The following is a 25,643-nucleotide window of genomic DNA, read 5'->3' on the forward strand; positions in this document are numbered from 1 at the left end:
ACGCCTACGGCCGCGCTTGTCTCCATGAGCGCAACGCCTACGGCCGCGCCTGTCTCCCTGAGCGCGGTGCCTCCGGCCGCGCCTGTCTCCATGGACGACGTCGCAGATTCTTCTGCCTCCGTGGACGTCGTCACACTTTCTCCAGTCTCCGTGGACGACGTCGCAGATTCCTCTGCCTTCGTGGACGTCGTCGCACATCCTCCTGACTCCTTGGATGACGTCGCACATCCTTCTCCCTCCGTGGATGACGTCGTCGCAGTTCCGTCTGCCTCCGTGGATGACGTCGTCGCAGTTCCGTCTGCCTCCGTGGATGACGTCGTCGCAGTTCCGTCTGCCTCCGTGGACGTCGTCGCAGATTCCTCTGCCTCAGTGGACGTCGTCGCAGATTCCTCTGCCTCAGTGGACGTCGTCGCAGTTCCGCCTGCCTCAGTGGACGTCGTCGCAGTTCCGCCTGCCTCAGTGGACGTCGTCGCAGTTCCGCCTGCCTCAGTGGACGTCGTCGCAGTTCCGCCGGCCTCAGTGGACGTCGTCGCAGGGTCTCCAGTCTCCGTGAGTACGGCTCCCTCAGCCACTCCTATCTCCATGACTGTGGCTTCGGCCATTTCTACTCCTGTGACTTTGGCTTCGGCCGTTTCTGCGCCTGTTAAGGTGGCTTCGGCCGTTTCTTCACCTGAGACTGTGGCTACGGCCGTTTCTGCCCCCGAGACTGTGGCTACGGCCGCTCCCGGTCATACCCGTAGGACGGCTCCAAGGACTTCGGGGCCGATCCCCAGAACTGTGCCCAGGCTGGTCCCTCAGCCATTTCCACGGGCATTTGCCAGCCCTGGGCACCCACATGTTGTATTTGTTCCTGTATCTGTCCCTGTCTTGGTTCCTGTCTCTCTTCTTGTCCCTGTACCTGTGTCGGTTTTTGTTTCTATCCCAGTTCCTGTCACTGTATTAGTGTCAGTCCCTGTTAATGTCTTGGTCCCTGTACCCCTGCCAAGCCCTGTCCAATTCCCTGTTAGTCATGTTCAGTCACAAGTTAAACCCTCTGTCCATACCCATGTCCAGTTCCCAGTTCCGTCACGTGTATCTGCTCCTTTCCAGTCTCAGTCTCAGTCTCCGGTTAGTGTTCCATCTAATTTCCAGTCTATTTTTCATTCCCCGGTTCCTACTCCTGTCTTCTCTCGTTCTTTCTAGTTCTGTCCGATGTCCGTTTAAGTCCAGTCTCTTACCTCCATTTCCTGTCCTATCATAAGTCTTCTAGTTTCATTTTTTTTTGTCTTGTTCTTCTGGCCCCCTCCTGCGCCAGCTCCTGGAGAGTCTAGTTTTTCGCGCTCCAGGAGTTGCGCGTCTTGGGGGGGGCGTCTGTCACATCCTGGCACTTTCTTGTTTGTTTTCCCTTTCTATGTGGCTCTCTCTTTGTTGTTTTCCTATCCCTGCACATGGCTTTGTTTATGTTCATTCTCCGCCTTTGTCCCGCCTATGTTCCGCCTTCTTTACCTTCGTTATCTGTGTCAGGTGTTTCGTGTTAAGTTCGTTTATTTAAGCCCTCTTCCCTCACTTCCTGTTATCGGTCATTTTGTTGTTATTAGGTTTTGTTGTCGTGTATTGTGTTTGTTTCTCTAGCTTGTTTTTCTAGATTGTTTCTCGTGCCTCGTTCGGTCTCCTGCCTGTATCACGCCCCAGTTTTGTAGTTTTGTTTCCTGCTCATTCCCATGTTTATCGTCAACTTCGTTTGTCGTGTTATTTACACATTAAACTGTCTTTATTGTAGCGAGTGTGTCCGCCTTCCTTAAAATCTACTCCTCATGTCCCCTTGCGTGACACTCGGGCTGTTTTTACTGGCCCCAGGACAGCGGCGTCTGGACCCTGCCCTGTGTGTGTCACTCAGTGGAGTCACAGCGCTCATCATAATGCACAGATCTGATTGGCTGAGGAGCCTCACATGTGATATGCAGAAACACATGTGATTGGTCTGTGAGTTTCCTGGAGCGCTAAACCTGCACCGTAACGACTAGAAGAGTCACACCACTTCAAACACACACTCTGTTCAAAAGCCAAATACGTGAAGGAAATCCTCTGGTTGTTTTTATGATCAATCCATCAATCAATCAATCAATCAATCAATCGATTTATATTTTCACTCACAATACATTGAAGATGTTCTGCAGCATCTGAATAAAAAATATATACAATAATTAAAGCATGGCTTTTAAAGTGGAATTCAGAGAGTTGACTTTAAATGTTGATTTATTGTAAATATAAAAGTCATGGTTTATTTTTTCCCTCTAGGTTTTACATAGAGAATATTTCTCTGTTGAAGGAGCACACGACTGTGGAGCTGTTCTTCCTCAACGCTAAAGCTGCAGTTTATAACGTGAGTCTAAACCTATGTCAAATACAGAGCTACAGTAGGAGACACTGTAAATCATAGAGTTTAAGAATAAATTAATCATTTTTCATGTGAATTACACCTTAATAAAGTGTGATGGAGATTTCCTCTGTGTGTGTGTGTGTGTGTGTGTGTGTGTGTGTGTGTGTGTGTGTGTGTGTGTGCTACAGGGTGATATAGAGCTGGAGAGTGAGATGGTGTTTAAACTGGTGGCTCACGCTCTTCAGGTGAAGAATGAAATGAAATAATAAAAAGCTGCTGATGTGTTTATTTTTCTGGGACTTTAATAAACTCTGAGAGATTTAATAATAAACTCTGAAATGTGTTTTCGCAGGAAGCTAAAGGGGATTACAGCAGGTGAGAAAATCCAGATTAAAGTCATTTCTTCTGCTTATTTTAGGAATGTTTTATTTATTTCATGTTTATGTTGTTGCTTCTTTCTGAAAGTTTAATCTCCAAAAGTTTTTCTGTTTTATGACGAGAGCAGGGTTTGGGGACACACTGCCTTCTGGGAAACGTGAATAAATCAGAAACATTATGATTCAAACCAGTTAATGTGACATTTATAAAAATAATGATATTATACAATGATTAAGAGTTATTTAGGAATTACAAAAGTAAGGCGTATATCTGTAGATTCACAGCGTGCTGTTAGTTTAGGACCTCATTTGTAAATGTGTCGTTTCCCACATCGTTAGAGATTCTCAGACTGGAATAAACTAATATTAAAAAGTAAAGTAAAGAAATTGTAGGCGTCTGAGCACTGTCTGTTATTAAGAGGTGTTTTAGTCACGAACGACATACTATCTCATTATTACAAGATATTTACTCATAAAACCAACGTTCTCTTCGTAGTTATGAGAAAAGATCTGATGAGAGCCGTGCCCCGACTGATTATTTCCCTGGGGCCTGAAAACACACAGTCGAGTTGATTACTGTTGTGTGCAGTGCGTCCCCGAACTTTTGACAGGTGTTCAGAGCTATGTCCGTTACAGTCTCAGACACGAAAGGGTTAATGTGTCGGTGCTTGATTTCAGTGACGAGAACTCCAGGACGGAGCTGAAGAAACTCCCCGCTCTGACAACTAAAGTCCTGAAGGAGCATCCCTCCCTCGCTTATTGGTACACAGCCACAACACACACACACACACAGCCACAACACACACACACACACACACACACACAAAAACACACTGAATGCACACACACACACAACAACACACAACATACATACACACACACACACAGCCACAGAACCAGCAGCAGAGCTCAACCACACACAACAACACACACACAGACACACACTGAATACACACACAACAACACACACAGCCACAACACACACAACACACTGAATACACACACAACACACACACACAACAACACACAGAACCAGCAGCAGAGCTCAACCACACACACACACACAACAACACACACACACACACAGCCACAGAACCAGCAGCAGAGCTCAACAACACACAACACAAACACAGAACACACTGAATACTCTGAACTATGGAGTCAAAAAAGGGTCAAAAAGATGTTGAATTTCAAATTCAAACCCACAAGTGTCCTGGAATACACACATTTAACACAACATCAACAAGAAAAACAACAACAACAACAATAATTCACAAATGTGGAAAAATATCTGTAAAGGATAGACATCATTTGTAAATGTGTAGAAGAGGTTTGCGTTTGTGAATCAAACGTTGTGAATGTGTGACGTACTGATTCACAAATGTAAATCAAAAAGTGAAAATCAAGTAAAAATAAAAGTAAAAGCAGAGCTCTGTTCTCTCTGTTACAATTTAGTGGTGCATCACAATGATGACGCTATCATTTAAAGGTAAAAATACAACCTAGTGCTTCTTTAAAGTAGTCCACTTGTTCTAGACGAAGGCTGTGTGTAAGTACTGGGACGTTACAGTGGGCTTCTGAGGTCTTGGACGAAGCTGTGTGACGACGTGGTGTTTCTGTTTGTCCACAGTGAGGACAGAGTGATAGAACACTATAAGCAGCTGAAGGGGGTCTCCAGGGGGCAGGCCATCGTCCAGTGAGTACTGATTCATTACTGAACCTTTAATACCCATAATCCCTCTCTCCAAAGCGCCGTGGCTGCAGTACGATTGTCTCCACCCTTCTGTCATCGTTTGTTTTGTTTTATTTCCTTTCATACACTTCCACTGTCAAAGACTTACCCCATCAACCATAACTTTAAAACCAGCTCCTTGTTCCTATACACACTGTCCATTCTCTCAGCTCCACTGACCACACAGGAGCATGGTACAGTCCATCTGTGGCTCTGCATACTTTATTAACCCCCCCCCCCTCTCCCCCCTGTTCCTCAGCGCTCAGGACCCCCACAGAGCAGGTGTGATGTGGTGGTGGATCATTCTCAGCGCTGCAGTGACACTGACGTGGTGGTGGTGTGTTAGTGTGTGTTGTGCTGGTGTAGAGTGGATCAGACACAGCAGTGCTGCTGGAGTTTTTAAACCCCTCAGTGTCACTGCTGGACAGTGTCCTCTAGGTGGTGTTCTGTGGGTGGAGTCTTGTGGGCAGTATTGTGTAGGTGGTGTCCTGTGGGTGGAGTCCTGTGGGCAGTACCCTGTGGGTGGTGTCCTGTGGGTGGAGTCCTGCAAGCGGCGTCCTGTAGGTGGTGTCCTGTGTCCACTGGTGAAGGACAAACAAAGTTAAAGTATTTTTATTTACCTACTCCCTTCATGTATTAATAATTTTATATGTATTTTTAGGTGTTTTTTAATCTCGTTATTTCTGGTATTAATTTGTTTATCTGTTTGTTTATGTGAAGTATTTACTGATGTTTATTTATTAACAATATGTATTTACCTGTTTGTTTGTTTATTTGTTGTTTATTCGAGGTGTTTATTGACCTGTTTTTTATTCAAGGTATCTGTTTGTTTGATGTGTTTTTATCTGGTGTTTATTTACCTGGTTGTTTATTTGGGGTATTTGTTTATCAGTTGTATATTTGAGGTGTTTGTTTATCTGTTTGTTTACCTGTTGTTGAGGTGTTTGTTTATCTGTTGTATATTTGAGGTGTTTGTTTATCTGTTTGTTTATCTCAGGTATTTGACGCTGGTGGAGTCCCTGCCCACGTACGGCGTGCACTATTTCGAAGTGAAGGTAATTGATGATGACAGTGTTTGAATTAAAGATCAATAATTTAAAATCAGAGTCTGATCAGACGCAGATCAATCAGAGAACAGAGAGCACAGAGGAGCTTCAGGAATGAAGACGCTTTTCTTTCAGGGTCAGATTTAATCTTAATTACATTAAACGTCTTTTCTAATGATAAGTAATTCAGTTACTGCGAGAGTGACCCCTGCAGGCGGCGGGCGTCCTGACCGTGGAAGGGGCGCTGGGTCCGAGAACGTCTCCAGAGTGAAGCTCTAACTAAAAACATTTACAGAACGAAGTTAAAATGAACAGAATGGAGCTCAGTTCAAATGAATGTAAAATCTAGTGAATTAATGCAGAGACTGAGCCTCAACTCCAACTGTAGAATTATGTGTGAAAAGAGAAATAGAGAAACCATTCTTTATCATTTATAATACTTATACACACACGTCTGAGTTATACAGTGGTTATTGTGTCTGCTTTTAAGATTAAATTTAAATCGTTAAAAATCAAGTCAAACTTACTTTGAATCTTAAAAGTAGACACAATAATTAATTTTCACTCAAACATTAGAATAGTGTCTAGATTCTAATCAAATTAACATTTCATTTCTTTATTCTAAATATTAATTTAAACAGAAGATCAGGGTGTAGTTTCTAAGAATTACAGTTTTTTAAATCGTGTCTGGTTTCTGAAATAAAAAAGAATTGAAACATAAATATAAGTGTCTCATTAACAACATTTTAATGAAAAGTCTTTGAGCGTCTTGTTTTTAAGATAAACGTTTATTTTATGGAAGTTATTGCTTTATAGAAATAAAAAATGTTGATGGGATTTTTTAAAATGGAAAATGTTACACAATAAAAAGCTCTGTCAGACTAACAGACTGGTGAAAATGTTTGTATGTTGTTGTTGTTTTGTTTCTCAGGATAAGCAGGGGATCCCCTGGTGGCTGGGAATCAGTTACAAAGGAATCGGACAATACGACATTCAGGACAAAGTCAAACCCAGACGGGTACGCGGTGTTTAACTTCACATTTTTCCTTGTTCCTGGAAAGAAGTTTTTACTTTTCTCATCAGCCGTGTGTCCCCCACCGTCCACTGTCCTCACTTTCTGTGAAATCCTGTGGATACACACTTCCTCTCATCACAAGATTCAGCTGAGGGCCATCATGTGAACATGTTTATGAGAGAGAGAGAGAGAGAGAGAGAGAGAGAGAGAGAGAGAGAGAGAGAGAGAGAGAGAAGATATTGTATTAAAATTGACAGAGAGGAATATAGAAAAATGGGGAGAGAGTGAGAGAAAGGGTGAGTGGGGGACATAGAGTATGGGCCTATACTTGCAAAGATTGGAATGCATGTCTTAACACACACATAGCTGAGGTGATGCAATATGAGAGAGAGAGAGAGAGAGAGAGAGAGAGAGAGAGAGAGAAAGAGAGAAGGGAAGAAAGAGAGAGTGAGAGATAGAGAGAGAGAGGCTGAGAGTGTGTGTGTAGGTGTGTGTGCGTGTAACAGAGGGAGAGAGAGGGAGAGAGATTGTGTGTGTGTGTGAGACAGAGCGAGAGATTGAGGTTGTGGTGTGTGTGTGTGTGTGTGTGTGTGTGTCACAGAGCAAAACAGTTTGCCTTTAGCTTTTCGAAAAAACCTGAAGAGACACGTCTAGAACGTAGAACCGAGAGCTCGTACAAAACCTCTCTCTCTCTGCAGCGACTGGTAAGGGACTCTCTTATTTACTAACGTTAGCTAGAACACTGTTAGAACATTGCTGGGAGGATTTGATGGCATTTAGCAGTCACTCCAGAGAACCGCTCCACCACCCAGTGCCTGAGGGGGGAGGAGCAGGAGTTAGACCCTTCCAGACCACACTTGGCATTGAGCATGGGGACCTTAGACTCATGTGCAGCTGCTCCAGTGCGTCCTGTGTCCACCTCCTTAAAGACCTCCCTCATTTTAAAGGGTCTCTAAAAACGTGTGGTGGGCTATAGTCAGCAGGAGGTGTGTATCAGTGTCTGAGCAGCGTCTGCTGAGATCTGAGTGTGTGTTTACCGCATTAAACCTAACCTCAGGGTATAAATATAATACACACTTATTCAGACGGTGACTCAGTGTGTGTATGTGTGTGTCTGTGTTTAAAGCTTCACACACCTGGCCACACTCTCACAATTGTCTGCAGAAACTCAACACACACCTGGATCATTCTCAGCGCTGCAGTGACACTGACGTGGTGGTGGTGTGTTAGTGTGTGTTGTGCTGGTGTAGAGTGGATCAGACACAGCAGTGCTGCTGGAGTTTTTAAACCCTGTGTCCACTCTCTGTCCACTCTGTGAGACACTCCTCCCTCGTTGGTCCACCTTGTAGATGTAGAGTCAGAGACAGTAGCTCATCTCTGTGGGGGTCCTGAGCGCTGGAGAACAGGGGGAAAGGGGGGTAACAAAGTATGCAGAGCCACAGGTGGACTACAGTCTGTAATAGTGTTACGTTTGTAAAATGCTCCTGTGGACAGTGGTCTTTACTTTTTAACAACAACAACTACTTAACGTGAAGTTTTTAATAATTTATTCTTGGACGTGTTAGTGTTTTAGCTCCAGAACAGTAACATCACCCCAGGAGGAAAACCAGAAACCATCATTACTACTGACTCACTCATCACACACACACACACACACACACACACACACACACTCTAACGCTGTGTCTCCTGTGTGTGTCACTGCAGCTGTTCCAGTGGAAGCAGTTGGAGAATCTGTATTTCCGAGAGAAGAAGTTTGCGGTGGAGGTCAACGACCCACACAGGTCAGTCTCTCACACACACACACACACACACACACACTCACACACAACGAAGGACAAACACAAAGCAAACACAAGACCAACATGAGAGGGACATGGGGAAAAGACTCGGGATGAAGACAGGACACACATGGGACAAACTTGGGATAAAAAATGGACCAACACACAACACAAAGACAAACAGATGAATGCATGAAAAACGCAACAAACTGGGGACACACACCTACCACTGTGTCCCCCCACTTTAACACTTTAACTCCATTTATTTGATCTGTGTCCTCGATGTGTCCCTTCCTCCGTCTGCAGCGTCTCTGCCTCTGCGTTTCCTTCTGTTACTGCTTTGGTACGAAAAGGTACCGGAGAGTTTAAGGATTTAATTTTTTTAACTGCAGCTTTTCACCTGTGTGTGTGTGTGTGTGTGTGTGTGTGTGTGTGTGTCCAGACGAGCGGTCACTAAGCGTACGTTTGGTCAGACTGGGCTGGTGATACACACCTGGTACGCCACACACTCCCTCATCAAAACCATCTGGATGATGGCCATCAGTCAACACCAGTTTTACCTGGAATGCAAACAGAGCAAGGTGAAAGACACACACACACACACACACAAACAGTATGTAAAGCAATACGTTTATAAGTTCAGAGCTAATAAAGTAATAAATGAATAAACACTGCCCTGTGGAAGTGCATCGTCCGGGGGCTGATTCACAGGTGATTGAATTACATTTGGATTTCACTCGTCCTCATGAAAATCCAGATGTAAACACACCTTGATCAGACTGCCCTCTAGTGGAAGCCTCCAGTTACAAGTGCAGTGTGTGAACAGACGGTTTTCTACGCGTCGCTTACGGCCAAACAACAAGAGCCTCCTCACCGAGTCCTCACCGAGTCTGAGGAGTCTTTTAGATTCTCGCTGATACAAACTCACTCAGGCTACTTTCTGAGGAAACACCAAGCAAGAGGAAGGAGTCTCTGCTGAACGCCCTGAATATAAAAGGAAATGTAACTAAATCAAAGCCACGAACAGAAACACACGCGTTCTAATGATCACACTTTATCAGTTTACGAATGAAACCTCAGCATTCTTTGTGTGTAAACGTTATTGTACGTTACATAGTTTATGCTTTTGTTTATTTTCTGAGTCAAAATAAGTCTAATATTCTGATTTATTTTGTCTTCATTTTATGTCCTCGATGTTCTTGCCTTTTATCGTGTGTTGAGTGTTTTGTTGATTTTCTGTTAGAGCACGATGTTGAGAGGCTGATGTCGAAGTTAAAACACAGACATATCACCAAAACCCAATTTGTCACGCCCTTGTCGTGTCTGTTTTCCCCGCCATGTGTTCTATTAGCACATGGCTCTGTTTGTTATTGTTCATGTCTCCGCCCTTGTTCCGCCTCCTTGTCAGTGTCCTCGTCAGTGTTATTTGTATCCGTCCCCCTCGTCATCTGTCTCAGGTGTGTCTCGTCTGTGTTATGTATTTAAGTCCGCTTGTCTCACTTCCTCTTGTCAGTCATTCGTTTCAATTCCCAACTCATGTTGTTTTGCTTCCATTGTCACTTTGTCATGTCGCTCAGTCCGGTCTGTCTGTCTCCGTCGTTTCATGTTGTCGTTTCCAAGTCTAGTCTGTCTCAGTTGTGCCTCGTTTTCGGTTCATGTTGTTTCCGTAGTTGCCTGTCTTTGTTTTGTTATATTCTTTTGTTAATAAAGTAACTGTGCATCCGCCTCCGTCAGTCTGCCCTCCGCGATTCCTGACACGAATGCTTTAGGAATGAGGATGGAGCTTTATTCTGCAGACCGTCTCCCAGCGGAGGAGCTGTGGTCACACATCGGCTCACTCTCTCCGCATCGGAGGCACTGTCTCGTTTATGTCTCTTCTCAGAGTCTGTTTGTTTCACGTGTCGTACGTTAGGTCCCTGAGATCGGTTTTTGTCCATCAGATGTATTATTCTTCACTCACATGAGGTTTCCCACACTGTACAGGGGCCCCATGCTGCCCTTGGCCCCTGCAGAGAGCAAGGCTCTAAAATCCAAACGGTCTCTGGAATCGCTGCAGTTATCAATTCACACGTTACAGCAGGAAATAACTCTCCTGTAGAACTTGCGTAGTTCTAAACACATAAAATTAATACAGAATTAATCAGGTATTTTCCCTGGAAGGAAAAGAAAAAAACATACTGATAAAATATTAATATGAAATTTCCACATTTTCTTTTATAGCGCTATGTAAATTGTCTTAATCCCTTTTAACTGTTTGTTTGTCTCTGTACAAACAGTTTTAATTGTTATTAAATATGAAAGTTGCTCTATAAATAAACTTGCCTTGTCTTTATTTCTTTCTGACGATTGATTGGTCGATCTCAGGCGAAGGTGACGGCGGCCCGGAGTCTGGGGGACATCGCTGCCGATCTGACGGAGAACACAGCCTCATCCAAAACAAACAAGCTGAACGTAGCAGTGAAAAACCAGGTCATCATGGCCAGCAACGGCAGCCTGGTCTCCACGGGTCAGTGGCCTCTCAGCCTCACTGTGTCCATCTCGCAAAGCTCTTTTGTAAATATATGATTTAAATACAGGTTTTAAGACACTTTTCTTTAAATGTGTGGTCTCTGGCCTGAGTGGTTGGTTTAAAATCGATCGACCAATTGTGAGACAGCAGTAGATAGACTGTGTTATTAATTATTTATTGCTAGGTTCCAACAGAGAATAGATTATTTATTTATATTAATTAACCACAAAAACCTTGTTCATTTATTTTCTGGTAAAAAAAAAAACTACAATAAACCATGGCGTCTGATCACAGCTGTTTAAACTTAAACCCTGTAATGTCCACGGTTCCGCGTCTGAGCAGGGTCCGCCGACTCCGAGTTCAGCGATGAGCAGAAGAAAGAGAAACTGTCCGAGCTGAGGAAGAAAGAGAGAGAGATTCAGGAAATCCTGGGACAGAAGATGGCGGAGCTGAAGACAATCTGCCTGAGAGAAGCTGTAAGAGCTGCATTACACATCAGAGATCAGACACAGATCAGTCAAATACACAGCAAACAGCTGGACTTGGACCCACAGATCAGTTCATTAAAATCATTTCCACATCACACATCATCACAGTGTGGAGTGATTAGACGGTAATACACTCGAGGCTGGTGTTATAGAATGAGATATTGGAGCTGGGGTGTTGTGGTCGTAGGTACGAGGTCACGGGCAGAGTTCTGAAGATCAAAAACCAGGACCAATCTCACACCCTACAGCACTAACCTCCAGTGTGTTACTGCGATTACACCACAGTCCGTTATCTATTTAGGGTCATTACTAGGATTTAAGACAAAAAAAATGATTTATCAACCTTCCGCAAGGTAAAATAGTTCCACTGCGTCACATTCCTTTTTGCCCTTTTCTATGAGATCTGGACCTTGATCTGGTTCCGGTCTGGGTTCTGAGCCCTGGTTCTCTCCATGTGTCTGCAACAGGCTTGACGGGAATCGAGGCTGTGTTATTCAGAGCTGCTCTGAGTCTAAATCCGGACAGCGCCAGAGCCAGAGATAAACAGAGAGAGTCAGTACAGAGTCAGGGTTTAATCGCTGTTTACAGCGCGCTAAGATCAGAGTGAGATATGACTCACTAAACCATGCAGAGTTCTCTCTGTTTAATAGAAAAGGAGTGTTTTGGAGTGTGGCTCCAGAGACGTCCTGCTCTGAGTTGATGCAATGAAGAAAAATAAAAGACGATCCTCGAATCGAGTCACAGAAAACACACAGATGGAGCACTTTCTTGTTTTTATTCCCTTGCATTTTTTTTTATTTAGTTTAGTTTTAGTTCAGAATCACACACTGCAGGTTTAATGTGTATAATACACATATGTAATTCCTGTACATTTTTCAAAAACTTTAATTCAGTCTGTTCCTGTTCCTGCTGAAACTGGAGGATTGTAGAGTAACAGTGACTTTGTTCAGTGCAGCTGTGTTTCTCTGTGAATATGACCATAAGTTAATATTATATTTCAGGAGTTAACAGGCAAACTGCCGAAGGAGTACCCCATAACATCAGGAGAGAAACCCCCCGGGTTCAGGAGGAGAGTGGGGACCGCCTTCAAACTGGACGAGCTTTTCCCATACAACGAGGTCAGTGCCTCCACTAATGATACAAAACAAAACATTTAATGACCAAATAATAAACTAATGACACAAAACAAAACATTTAATGACCAAATAATAAACTAATGACACAAAACAAAACATTTAATGACCAAATAATAAACTAATGATACAAAACAAAACAATTAATGACCAAATAATAAACTAATGATACAAAACAAAACATTTAATGACCAAATAATAAACTAATGACACAAAACAAAACATTTAATGACCAAATAATAAACTAATGACACAAAACAAAACATTTAATGACCAAATAATAAACTAATGACACAAAACAAAACATTTAATGACCAAATAATAAACTAATGATACAAAACAAAACATTTAATGACCAAATAATAAACTAATGACACAAAACAAAACATTTAATATCCAAATAATAAACTAATGATACAAAACAAAACAATTAATGACCAAATAATAAACTAATGACACAAAACAAAACATTTAATGACCAAATAATAAACTAATGATACAAAACAAAACATTTAATATCCAAATAATAAACTAATGATACAAAACAAAACAATTAATGACCAAATAATAAACTAATGACACAAAACAAAACATTTAATGACCAAATAATAAACTAATGATACAAAACAAAACATTTAAAGACCAAATAATAAACTAATGATACAAAACAAAACATTTAATATCCAAATAATAAACTAATGATACAAAACAAAACATTTAATGACCAAATAATAAACTAATGACACAAAACAAAACATTTAATGACCAAATAATAAACTAATGACACAAAACAAAACATTTAATGACCAAATAATAAACTAATGATACAAAACAAAACAATTAATGACCAAATAATAAACTAATGATACAAAACAAAACATTTAATGACCAAATAATAAACTAATGACACAAAACAAAACATTTAATGACCAAATAATAAACTAATGACACAAAACAAAACATTTAATGACCAAATAATAAACTAATGACACAAAACAAAACATTTAATGACCAAATAATAAACTAATGATACAAAACAAAACATTTAATGACCAAATAATAAACTAATGACACAAAACAAAACATTTAATATCCAAATAATAAACTAATGATACAAAACAAAACAATTAATGACCAAATAATAAACTAATGACACAAAACAAAACATTTAATGACCAAATAATAAACTAATGATACAAAACAAAACATTTAATATCCAAATAATAAACTAATGATACAAAACAAAACAATTAATGACCAAATAATAAACTAATGACACAAAACAAAACATTTAATGACCAAATAATAAACTAATGATACAAAACAAAACATTTAAAGACCAAATAATAAACTAATGATACAAAACAAAACATTTAATATCCAAATAATAAACTAATGATACAAAACAAAACAATTAATGACCAAATAATAAACTAATGACACAAAACAAAACATTTAATATCCAAATAATAAACTAATGATACAAAACAAAACAATTAATGACCAAATAATAAACTAATGACACAAAACAAAACATTTAATGACCAAATAATAAACTAATGATACAAAACAAAACATTTAATGACCAAATAATAAACTAATGACACAAAACAAAACAATTAATGACCAAATAATAAACTAATGACACAAAACAAAACATTTAATGACCAAATAATAAACTAATGATACAAAACAAAACATTTAATGACCAAATAATAAACTAATGACACAAAACAAAACAATTAATGACCAAATAATAAACTAATGATACAAAACAAAACATTTAATATCCAAATAATAAACTAATGATACAAAACAAAACAATTAATGACCAAATAATAAACTAATGACACAAAACAAAACATTTAATGACCAAATAATAAACTAATGACACAAAACAAAACATTTAATGACCAAATAATAAACTAATGACACAAAACAAAACATTTAATGACCAAATAATAAACTAATGATACAAAACAAAACATTTAATGACCAAATAATAAACTAATGACACAAAACAAAACATTTAATGACCAAATAATAAACTAATGACACAAAACAAAACATTTAATGACCAAATAATAAACTAATGATACAAAACAAAACATTTAATGACCAAATAATAAACTAATGATACAAAAAACAAAAAAAACATTTAATGACCAAATAATAAACTAATGACACAAAACAAAACATTTAATGACCAAATAATAAACTAATGATACAAAACAAAACATTTAATGACCAAATAATAAACTAATGATACAAAACAAAACATTTAATGACCAAATAATAAACTAATGACACAAAACAAAACATTTAATGACCAAATAATAAACTAATGACACAAAACAAAAGATTTAATGACCAAATAATAAACTAATGATACAAAACAAAACATTTAATGACCAAATAATAAACTAATGACACAAAACAAAACATTTAATGACCAAATAATAAACTAATGATACAAAACAAAACATTTAATGACCAAATAATAAACTAATGACACAAAACAAAACATTTAATGACCAAATAATAAACTAATGATACAAAACAAAACATTTAATGACCAAATAATAAACTAATGATACAAAACAAAACAATTAATGACCAAATAATAAACTAATGACACAAAACAAAACATTTAATGACCAAATAATAAACTAATGACACAAAACAAAACATTTAATGACCAAATAATAAACTAATGACACAAAACAAAACATTTAATGACCAAATAATAAACTAATGATACAAAACAAAACATTTAATGACCAAATAATAAACTAATGACACAAAACAAAACATTTAATGACCAAATAATAAACTAATGACACAAAACAAAACATTTAATGACCAAATAATAAACTAATGACACAAAACAAAACATTTAATGACCAAATAATAAACTAATGACACAAAACAAAACATTTATTAACTAAATAATAAACTAATGATACAAAACAAAACATTTAATGACCAAATAATAAACTAATGATACAAAACAAAACATTTATTAACTAAATAATAAACTAATGATACAAAACAAAACATTTAATGACCAAATAATAAACTAATGATACAAAACAAAACATTTAATGACCAAATAATAAACTAATGACACAAAACAAAACATTTAATAACCAAATAATAAACTAATGATACAAAACAAAACATTTAATGACCAAATAATAAACTAATGACACTAAACAAAACATTTAATAACCAAATAATAAACTAATGAGACAAAACAAAACATTTAATAACTAAATAATAAACTAATGATGCAAAATATTTAATGACCAAATAATAAACTAATGATACAAAACTAAACATTTAATAACCAAATAATAAACTAATGATTCTAAACAAAACATTTAATAACCAAATAATAAACTAATGATGCAAAACAAAACATTTAATAACCAAATAATAAACTAATGATACAAAACATTTAATAACCAAATAATAAACTAATGATGCAAAATATTTAATAACCAAATAATAAACTAATGATACAAAACTAAACATTTAATAACCAAATAATAAACTAATGATTCTAAACAAAACATTTAATAACCAAATAATAAACTAATGATGCAAAACAAAACATTTAATAACCAAATAATAAACTAATGATACAAAATATTTAATAACCAAATAATAAACTAATGATACAAAACATTTAATAACCAAATAATAAACTAATGATACAAAATATTTAATAACTAAATAATAAACTAATGATACAAAACATTTAATAACCAAATAATAAACTAATGATACAAAACAAAACATTTAATAACAAATAATAAACTAATGATACAAAACATTTAATAACCAAATAATAAACTAATGATACAAAATATTTAATAACTAAATAATAAACTAATGATTCAAAACAAAACATTAAATAACCAAATAATAAACTAATGATTCAAAACAAAACATTTAATAACCAAATGATAAACTAATGATGCGAAACAAAATATTTAATAACAGAATAATAAACTTGAAATACAAGGTCTAAACTCCTCACTCTTTCTGTGTATCTCTCTCTCCCTCTCTCTCTCTCTCTGTAGGACCCATATCTGAGGAATCTGGAGAGTCGATTCGCTCTGCAGCGAAAGATCGTGGAGGCAGCGAAGAAGCTGGCGTCGGAGACTGACCTCAGTAAAACGGTGAAGAAGAAGAGGAGGCGAAACTGTTTGGACGCGATGCAGAAGCTGCAGGAGATCGAGGATGAGATGAACAGATACAGAGTGAAGAAAGGCAAGAAACCCACTCAAAGAGCATCGCTCATCATCGCAGGTAAATACCATTTACACGTGAACTTAATTCTGTCACGTTTCCCTCTGTCTGCCACATAATTCTGTAATTTGTGTCAGAAACTGACCACAATATTGTTTTAATGACAGAGAAAAACATGCTCCATAATGTATTCATTAATGTATTCTGTAATAAAATATAGTTTAAATATTAAATAAAATTTCACAGTCTGCCTTTTCCACACAATTCTCCACATTTTCAGGATATCAGAATCAGACAAATGTTTCTCTCTCTCACCCTCTCTCTCTCTTAGATGAACTGGCTCCGTCTGAATGCAGCTCTCTTTCTCTCTCTGACAGCCTGAATCTGGAGGATGGTGAGAAAGGATCATTTCATTTTTAATCACATTGTCGGGAGTCGGGTCACCGGTCTGAATCGAGTCCCCAGTTTTATTTAAAATATACTTGATTAATGCTTTCTCTATCTCTCTCTCTCTCGGTCTGTGTGTGTTTGTGGGTGTGTGGGTGTGTGTGTGTGTGAGTAGACGATGACGGTGCTGAACGTCCTCGTTCACGTTCTGTTCAGTGTTCTCCTCTCCTCTCAGCTGCTGCTCCTCAGAGTCTCCACTTTGACTCAGAGAGACGATCCTCAGAGAGTGATACACTCCATCACAAAGCTCTCAGCAGGTAACACACACAAACACACACACACACACACACACACACACACAAACACACATACTCTAACATGACACTCAACTACACACACCTCCAGACTAATACAGGTAAGACAGGTAAATGTACAGTGAGCTGACAGTAATTCTGGTATGTGTGTGTGTGTGTGTGTGTGTGTGTGTGTGTGTGTGTGTGTGCAAAGGCTAGAGTATGAAGTACAGGGATCTGGACATTACTTTGTCCCTCGTGAAGTGTCCTCAGCTGGAAGCAGTCCGTATAAAACTGTCCCTCGGAGACAAGTGGAGAGCCACAGCAGTGACCAGAGCCCAATGCCCCGCAATGCGTTCAGCAGCAGCCAGCTTGGGTAAACACAGCATATACACACACACACACACACACACACACAAACAGCCTACATACACACACACACATGCTCACATCTGGCCATTGCAGTGTTAGTGAAGAGTGTTTAATTTAATGTGGAAATACTGCACAGTTCAACTTTGCCTTCCCTATGTAGAGCAGAATGTTGTAGGTCTCCCAGTGGCCATTAGTCACAGGTGTTTATTATAGCCCCATTGTCCAGGTTATCAACACAGAACTTTACAAACTTTTGTTGTTCATTACAGGATCGTTACAGGACAGGGTCTGGTCAAAACTCAACCACAGGAGCTATTGCAAATCTAATTGTGGCAGTTAATTTCTGAGAAAATTCTGGTCTTCTCTGATACGCTACATCACTACTTTCCCATTGGAAAAACTTGCCCTTGATCCAATATGGCGGCTTTCAAGATGGCGGCCATGTTCTGGACAGAGCCTAAAACATTGGCCCTTCCCTCTTTACTCACCGGTGTATTCGGATATGTCATTTTCCCTTTCGTTTCTGAATTAAAAGGGCATCCTACAACTTTTGCCTCACCTTGTACCCCACTATCTATAAAAATGCCACACTTGAACTGCTGTAGTGTTAAATAAACAGTGAACTGCGTTTGTGTTTGTATGGTTTACACTCGTGTGTCTAATATTCTGTAGCATGACAGTAATATTTTATCTTTCTGTTACAGTTGTGATGGTCCCCTAAATGGATTCCGTCACCGAAGCGGGAGCCTGGAGTCCCAGTCTCTACTCCGTTATCCAGGTTCCGGTTCGGTTTCTGGTTCTGGCTCGGAGCGAGCTGTTTTCCCGCTGTCGCTGTCAGCAACGAGGCGCAGCAACAGCAGCGAGATTCTAGACGACTATTCATCATGTGCTAGTCTCTCCAGTCCGTGTCCCTCCACTCCTCCTCCATCATTCCGCACTCCGGATACACGGACGCTTGACTACCGGAAAAACAGGAAGGTGGAGATTTACGGAAACACAGGCAGCATGCCAAACCTTGTGCCGAACATTTATAGCTACCATCAGCATGCCCCCTATGGGCCACCAGGGTATTACACTTCCCATGACTACGAACCGTACGCTAGCGGTGGCTATGTTTACGAGAGCGAACTTGAGGGCCACTACAACGTCAACCCTTCATACAATGGACACGGTTATCATGGCAACCCCCACAATGGGCATTATGGGATGGAAGGGATGGAGGGTTTGTCGCAGAACCCCTACGCCACAGTGAGACCCCCAAGGAGTCGGCTGGGTGCCAGAAATGAGCTGCTTGCAAAGAGCGTCCAGAAAGCACTAGTAGTGGAACACCTGAGGGGGTGGTACCACCGTAACACAGCCAACCGTGAACATGGGGGGCGGAGCCTAGCATCTGCATCAAATCACGAGCGAGCATCACAACACAGCCTATCCATTGGATACCACACACTGCCCACACCCTTCAGCAGGACGAGCCGAGCTGACTCTCTCTCCTCAGGTAAACGCCAACACACATTAGTACATTTTCCACTCATTACATAAAACAAAGAGTTAAATATATCAGTAACATTTACCACATGCTACATTTTCATTCTTAAATTATCTTTAACGTACTTTTTTAAAACCCTTTTAAATGCCTGCTGTTTCCGTAGTGTCCTCCACAGCGAGTGGGAATTGGAACACTGCCCCCTTTGGGAATGAAAGTGAACTTGATGGAGACCTATCGCAATCCACTTGCTCCGGGGCCAACTACAGCCCTAACTACAGAGCTAACTACAGCCCCACACACAGCAGGTCAGAAAAACAGACACACACACACACACACACACACACATACACACACTTTGTTAGAAGTTAAGGATTTGTTTCTAAGATCATGGAGCCATATTTGCTTTGTAGCAACAACACAGAAGTCTGCTGTGTTTGAAATGATGCATATTTTTGTTGCCATAGCAACAATGCTGTCACCTGCCATCATAGTAACAACAGAGATATTGTTCGCCAAATTAATGACACTGACTGTCACAGAAATTATGCAGATGTTGGCTGTCACAACAACCATTTTGTAGTGATACACTCCACCACAAATGGGACAAATTGGGTATTGGTTGACGCAATCACAACAACATGGGCACCAGCTGTAATGGTAACAATGCAGACAATGGTTGTCATAGTAACAATGCAGACACTGACTGTCATAGTAATGAGACAGGCACCGGTTGCCATAGTAATGGCATAGACACCGGTTGTTATAGTAATGATGCAGAAACAGGCTGTCATAGTAACAATGCAGACACTGGGTGTTATAGTAACGCCTTGTACACTTGGTCATAGTAACGATTCAGATATTAGTTGTCATAGTAACAACGCAGGCACTGGCTGTCACAAAAAATTGTTGTCATAGTAATGAATCAGACACTGGCTGTCCTAATAATGGTTGTCATAGTAATGACACAGACACTGGTTGTCATAGTAATGAATCAGACACTGGCTGTCATAATAATGGTTGTCATAGTAATGACACAGACACTGGTTGTCTTAGTAACGATGCAGGGTTGAGTACACTGAGCAGTAATGGTTATTTTCCTCTGTCTTCTGCAGATATCCAGCAGACTGCACTCCTCTGAACTCAGACTCTGGAGAAGTGTTCGGAGCCACGGCCAACTCTGACTCAGAGCAGTAAACAAAGCACAAAGACACAGGTACGGAATACACTCACAGTATAAAATAACCCCCAAACACTCATCTACTGCTAGATTTTTATTGTTGAGCAAAATACGTGTCCTTGTCTTTTTATATTTGGCATTTTTAAGTTTGATCTTGTCTGTTTTTGCCAATAAACTACATTCAACTACACATTAAATACATAAATAAATAAATAAATAAATAAATAAATAAAGAGGAAAGGCAAAGTTAATGATTGAAAAACTTTGCACAGGTTTGGAGCTATGAGGTTTATTTCCAGTATAGTTGTTTTATATTGTTATATCACACGACATTTCATCAAAATCAGAGAAATTCACAGTTGTTTTCAGGGCAAGACCTTCTCTAAACTTTATATCTTTATAAAATGTAATTTGGACTGAAATGGTCCTATATTAAATATATATTTTTATTTTCCTCTCCTGTATTATATATATATTTGGAGTTATTAGGTTTAGTCAAAAATGAAATATTACCCACTGCACTTTAAATTAACTTTTTTTTATTATTGAACCAATAGAATTAAGGATTACTTCAAATAATATTGCGTTCATATATTAGGATTTCTGCTGCATTTGTGCTTATGTTTCTATTATTCTGCCCAAATTTTAATTACTATTTTTTTTTATAAATATTTTAATAACTATATATTTATGATTATTTTACACTTTTTGTGTTTTTGTTATTTTATTTTGCAGAGTCTGTGTGGATACTGAGTGACCAAAACTAATAGAGGCACAAAAACAAATGGAAATGTACCGTAAGCACCTGCTCCCCAGCTAAAGGCTAAAGCTAATGCTAAAGCTAAGGCATATAAGGGAGAGTTTACCGTGCCTTGGAACTGAACGGATTTAAGTGGGTTTCTATCACTCGACGTAAATAAAGCAGACTGATAAAAGACAGTAAGATACAACAAACTTTAAAGGTGCAATCAGTGATTTTGCTTCATGTTATGAAACAGTCGTTATACTGACACCTTGTGGCTACAGAGCATCAACTGGATCATTCAGGGACAACAAAGCAATTTGGTTCATCTCAAGAGAGCTGCACTTTAAAAATAATCTATAATCCGTTTTGTAAAACATGCTAATTTTTTGGAGGCAAAAATGACTGATTGCACCTCTAAAGGAGTTGGAAACAGTTATTTAGTCAAGACACTGAAACAGAAGCTTCAGTTTGTCACAGAATCAAAGATAAAACAGTGAGAAATCAATGAATGAATGTCCACATGTAAAGTCTAGAGATTTTGTGAGAAATTAAAAAAAGAAATTAGCCATAAATATGTTAAATTGCCTTTTTTTCTATGCCATGTTTTAATCCTAGAGCACTGTTTTTATTTTTATTATATTGAATTATACGTATTTCCATAGTTGCATTAACGTCTGCCGATTACAGATGCATTTAAAACTTAATCTGTGGATAAACTCAATCAATATTTGTTTCATCATTGAACTTAAGAATGAAAATTTCTGGATGTTTTTAAAAAGCACTGTTTTTCTCATCGGAGACGAGGGTCAATCCTTTTTTCTCTGACTGAGGACGTTTCTTCTTTTTTTAAGCACAATTTTTTATGTTTTAGCACAATTCTGTATACAAAATAAAAGTCCTCTTAGTGGTGTTGAATATTGAGAAAATTAACGTAGACTCTTTTAAATCAAAAACACTACGTATGATGTGCTCAATGCATTAACCCTGCGAAGTCCGGAGTTATAGCGATTTGTTGTGCTTTTTAAATGTAATAAAGATTTGCATATTTCTGTAACTAATTTATTTACATTGAATCTATAAAAGGATTCAGTCAAAAAAATTGGCAAAAATCTAAAGAATTTTTTCAAAGTGAATTATAAAATAGAAAGTAGACTTATTTTTCATTTTGATTTTATACTGATATCATAACATTGACTTCAAAGGGTTACATTTTGCACACAATGGGAAAAACGAACTGTGAAATAATAATAAACCTTTTTTAATTTGCCGAGTTTGATGATTTAATGTAACAATAAAAAATGAGTCTATGTTCGTTAGAAAGTAAAAAAAAAAAAAACCTTCATTTTAATTTGAAGCATTTCCATGCTTCAAATGCTGGAACACATGGACTTTTATTAAAAGATAAAAATTGGAATGTGTTGCTATGGTAACAGAAGGCTAGTATTTTTGTGTGTTGTTGCCGTGTTGTGTAGAAGCATGTGATGTACAGTGCCAACATTAACAAGATGTGTTTATCATTTTGGTTATAATTTTCTTATTGTGTACATGATTTGAATGTGATGACAGTTTGTATCATATGGAATCTGTGGTTTTCATCAATACGTTTAATATTTGTGAAGTCTTCATGTCCATCGCTACATAAACTGAATAAAAACCTAAATGAATGTGAACGCTGTTTAAACTGCTGCCGGACCCTAGAAGAGACATATGCCTTTAATGACTGACTGAATCCTAATGTTGAAACGCGCATGCGCCAATAGGAACCGTTAATTCAGCCGAACTTAAGGTGGCGCCACTACACCGTGTGTTGTTAGTTCAGCCATATTTCACATTCCAAACCGTTCGGCGGTGACCAGAGGTCCTCTTTTCCCCGGACAACTCTCTTTTTGGGACCTAGGGGTCAGTGTTGAGAGCTGAACTGGGACACACTCTTCAGCGCTCCACCGTCCACCGCGGAGCAGCTCGGTGTTTAACTGGAGCCTCCCGCAGAAACGTGATGAACGTTGGTGAGGTAATATTTATCATAGTCTCTTCTTTGTGTTTGTGGAATATTTCTGTGACACAGTTTTCTACTATGTATTTAACAGAGAGTCATCTTGTCTGTCCCTATAACGACACAAATACACGGACACGCCTCACCGTTACTGTGTTTCTGACGAGTGAATAACATCTGAACGACTTTGTGTTTAACGTTACACCACAACGGGGACATCTCCGGATTATTAAAGAGCACCAGAGCGAGGTGTTACTCAAAATAAACGAGTCTGTGGATTAGTGACAGCGCCGTTTAATCACTGGAGTCAAGCTATCCGCACTTTGGAAACTGACGGTCAAGCCATCCGCGCTTCAAATCCGAATGCACGTATAGGCGCGTCATTACGGTTTTTCATTGCGGAGAACACCACGTCCGCTTTGGGACAGATAGAGAGTCTGAAACCCGCGTTTGAGCAGCGATGTCTCTGTTAATAAATAAATGCACGCAATGCTAAAATGGACTAAAATTAACAAGCCATTAGGAATATATTTCGTTTTAAATCACTTTAAAGAGGCAAAACACGCTTTGATTATTTCATACATTTACGTATTTTTTTTTACTTTTCTATAAACACTTAACTGGCTGTGAATAGTAATCCTGGTGGACATGTAGAAATACAGATTACATTTTACTGTCATTAAACAGAGGTAGCTCACTGTATAATATTCTCATGGATTTATACTGAATACTTACCAATATGGATTTCTCAAAAATTACCCATAATGCCTAAACCATTCCACTGCCATTAAACAGAGGGGCCCCTTGGCTATCAGCTGTATGATTTTTACAGAATTTCACTGTATATGCTTCGCATAGATAAGAAAGATATTTTCTGAAGCCCATGGGAAAGGACCTTGTGCATTTTCATATCATATGGCAAAAGCATTTGAGTTACAGTTGTTTTTCTGTGATGCTTGGAAGGCAGACTGCACAGCTGTTTTTAAACAGAATCTGGAAATACACAGTAATTCAAGTTCTTCATAATTTTGATAATTATTAACGTTCAAGTTGTTAGGATGTTGGAGTTGGGGGCGTTAGAGGTGGTTTGGTATTGGTTGGAAACTAACCCTAGCTGTCTATGTTTTTGAACATAACCTACATGACAACCAATCAAATGAGAGCATCCATCCGCTACAGAGCAACCCAGAGTACAGCATGCCATGCTTATGTAACTGTAGGGAAGAGACCACGGATGCAACAGCAGAATATATAGTGCCTTGCGAAAGTATTTGGCCCCCTTGAACTTTTCAAACTTTTGCCACATTTCAGGATTCAAACATAAATATATGAAATTTTAATTTTTCTGTGAAGAATCAACAACAAGTGGGACACAATCGTGAATAAAATAAAATATCAAATAAAAAACTGAAAAGTGGAGCATGCAATATTATTCGGCCCTCTTAATAATATTGCATATTTTATTTTATTCCCGATTGTGTCCCACTTGTTGTTGATTCTTCACAGAAAAATTAAAATTTCATATATTTATGTTTGAATCCTGAAATGTGGCAAAAGTTTGAAAAGTTCAAGGGGGCCAAATACTTTCGCAAGGCACTATATATTCTGCTGTTGCATCCGTGGTCTCTTCCCTACAGTTACATAAGCATGGCATGCTGTACTCTGGGTTGCTCTGTAGCGGATGGATGCTCTCATTTGATTGGTTGTCATGTAGGTTATGTTCAAAAACATAGACAGCTAGGGTTAGTTTCCAACCAATACCAAACCACCTCTAACGCCCCCAACTCCAACATCCTAACAACTTGAACGTTAATAATTATCAAAATTATGAAGAACTTGAATTACTGTGTATTTCCAGATTCTGTTTAAAAACAGCTGTGCAGTCTGCCTTCCAAACATCACAGAAAAACAACTGTAACTCAAATGCTTTTGCCATATGATATGAAAATGCACAAGGTCCTTTCCCATGGGCTTCAGAAAATATCTTTCTTATCTATGCGAAGCATATACAGTGAAATTCTGTAAAAATCATACAGCTGATAGCCAAGGGGCCCCTCTGTTTAATGGCAGTGGAATGGTTTAGGCATTATGGGTAATTTTTGAGAAATCCATATTGGTAAGTATTCAGTATAAATCCATGAGAATATTATACAGTGAGCTACCTCTGTTTAATGACAGTAAAATGTAATCTGTATTTCTACATGTCCACCAGGATTACTATTCACAGCCAGTTAAGTGTTTATAGAAAAGTAAAAAATACGTAAATGTATGAAATAATCAAAGCATGTTTTGCCTTTTTAAAGTGATTTAAAACGAAATATATTCCTAATGGCTTGTTAATTTTAGTCCATTTTAGCATTGCGTGCATTTATTTATTAACAGAGACATCGCTGCTCAAACGCGGGTTTCAGACTCTCTATCTGTCCCAAAGCGGACGTGGTGTTCTCCGCAATGAAAAACCGTAATGACGCGCCTATACGTGCATTCGGATTT

At 38.5% G+C, this 25,643-nt stretch overlaps 1 protein-coding gene across 1 annotated transcript in view; it reads left to right on the forward strand.

Annotated features, from left to right (window-relative positions):
* The window catches only part of frmd4bb (FERM domain containing 4Bb), a 67,007-nt gene that overhangs the window by 18,736 nt on the left and 22,628 nt on the right, over nt 1-25,643 (forward strand). The window contains exons 5-24 of the mRNA XM_066670264.1: nt 2,278-2,362; nt 2,548-2,604; nt 2,712-2,734; nt 3,415-3,498; nt 4,367-4,432; nt 5,466-5,523; nt 6,446-6,532; nt 8,237-8,313; nt 8,753-8,891; nt 10,675-10,816; nt 11,162-11,295; nt 12,309-12,425; nt 16,529-16,757; nt 17,029-17,091; nt 17,260-17,401; nt 17,592-17,753; nt 18,454-19,244; nt 19,399-19,540; nt 20,348-20,448; nt 21,148-23,168. Of these exons, the coding sequence (XP_066526361.1) occupies nt 2,278-2,362; nt 2,548-2,604; nt 2,712-2,734; nt 3,415-3,498; nt 4,367-4,432; nt 5,466-5,523; nt 6,446-6,532; nt 8,237-8,313; nt 8,753-8,891; nt 10,675-10,816; nt 11,162-11,295; nt 12,309-12,425; nt 16,529-16,757; nt 17,029-17,091; nt 17,260-17,401; nt 17,592-17,753; nt 18,454-19,244; nt 19,399-19,540; nt 20,348-20,429 (2,680 nt within the window). The 3' untranslated portion in view covers nt 20,430-20,448; nt 21,148-23,168. The remainder of the gene's footprint in view (nt 1-2,277; nt 2,363-2,547; nt 2,605-2,711; nt 2,735-3,414; nt 3,499-4,366; nt 4,433-5,465; nt 5,524-6,445; nt 6,533-8,236; nt 8,314-8,752; nt 8,892-10,674; nt 10,817-11,161; nt 11,296-12,308; nt 12,426-16,528; nt 16,758-17,028; nt 17,092-17,259; nt 17,402-17,591; nt 17,754-18,453; nt 19,245-19,398; nt 19,541-20,347; nt 20,449-21,147; nt 23,169-25,643) is intronic.

The sequence above is a fragment of the Hoplias malabaricus genome, chromosome 5 (genome assembly GCF_029633855.1).
Source record: "Hoplias malabaricus isolate fHopMal1 chromosome 5, fHopMal1.hap1, whole genome shotgun sequence".
Taxonomy (NCBI): domain Eukaryota; kingdom Metazoa; phylum Chordata; class Actinopteri; order Characiformes; family Erythrinidae; genus Hoplias; species Hoplias malabaricus.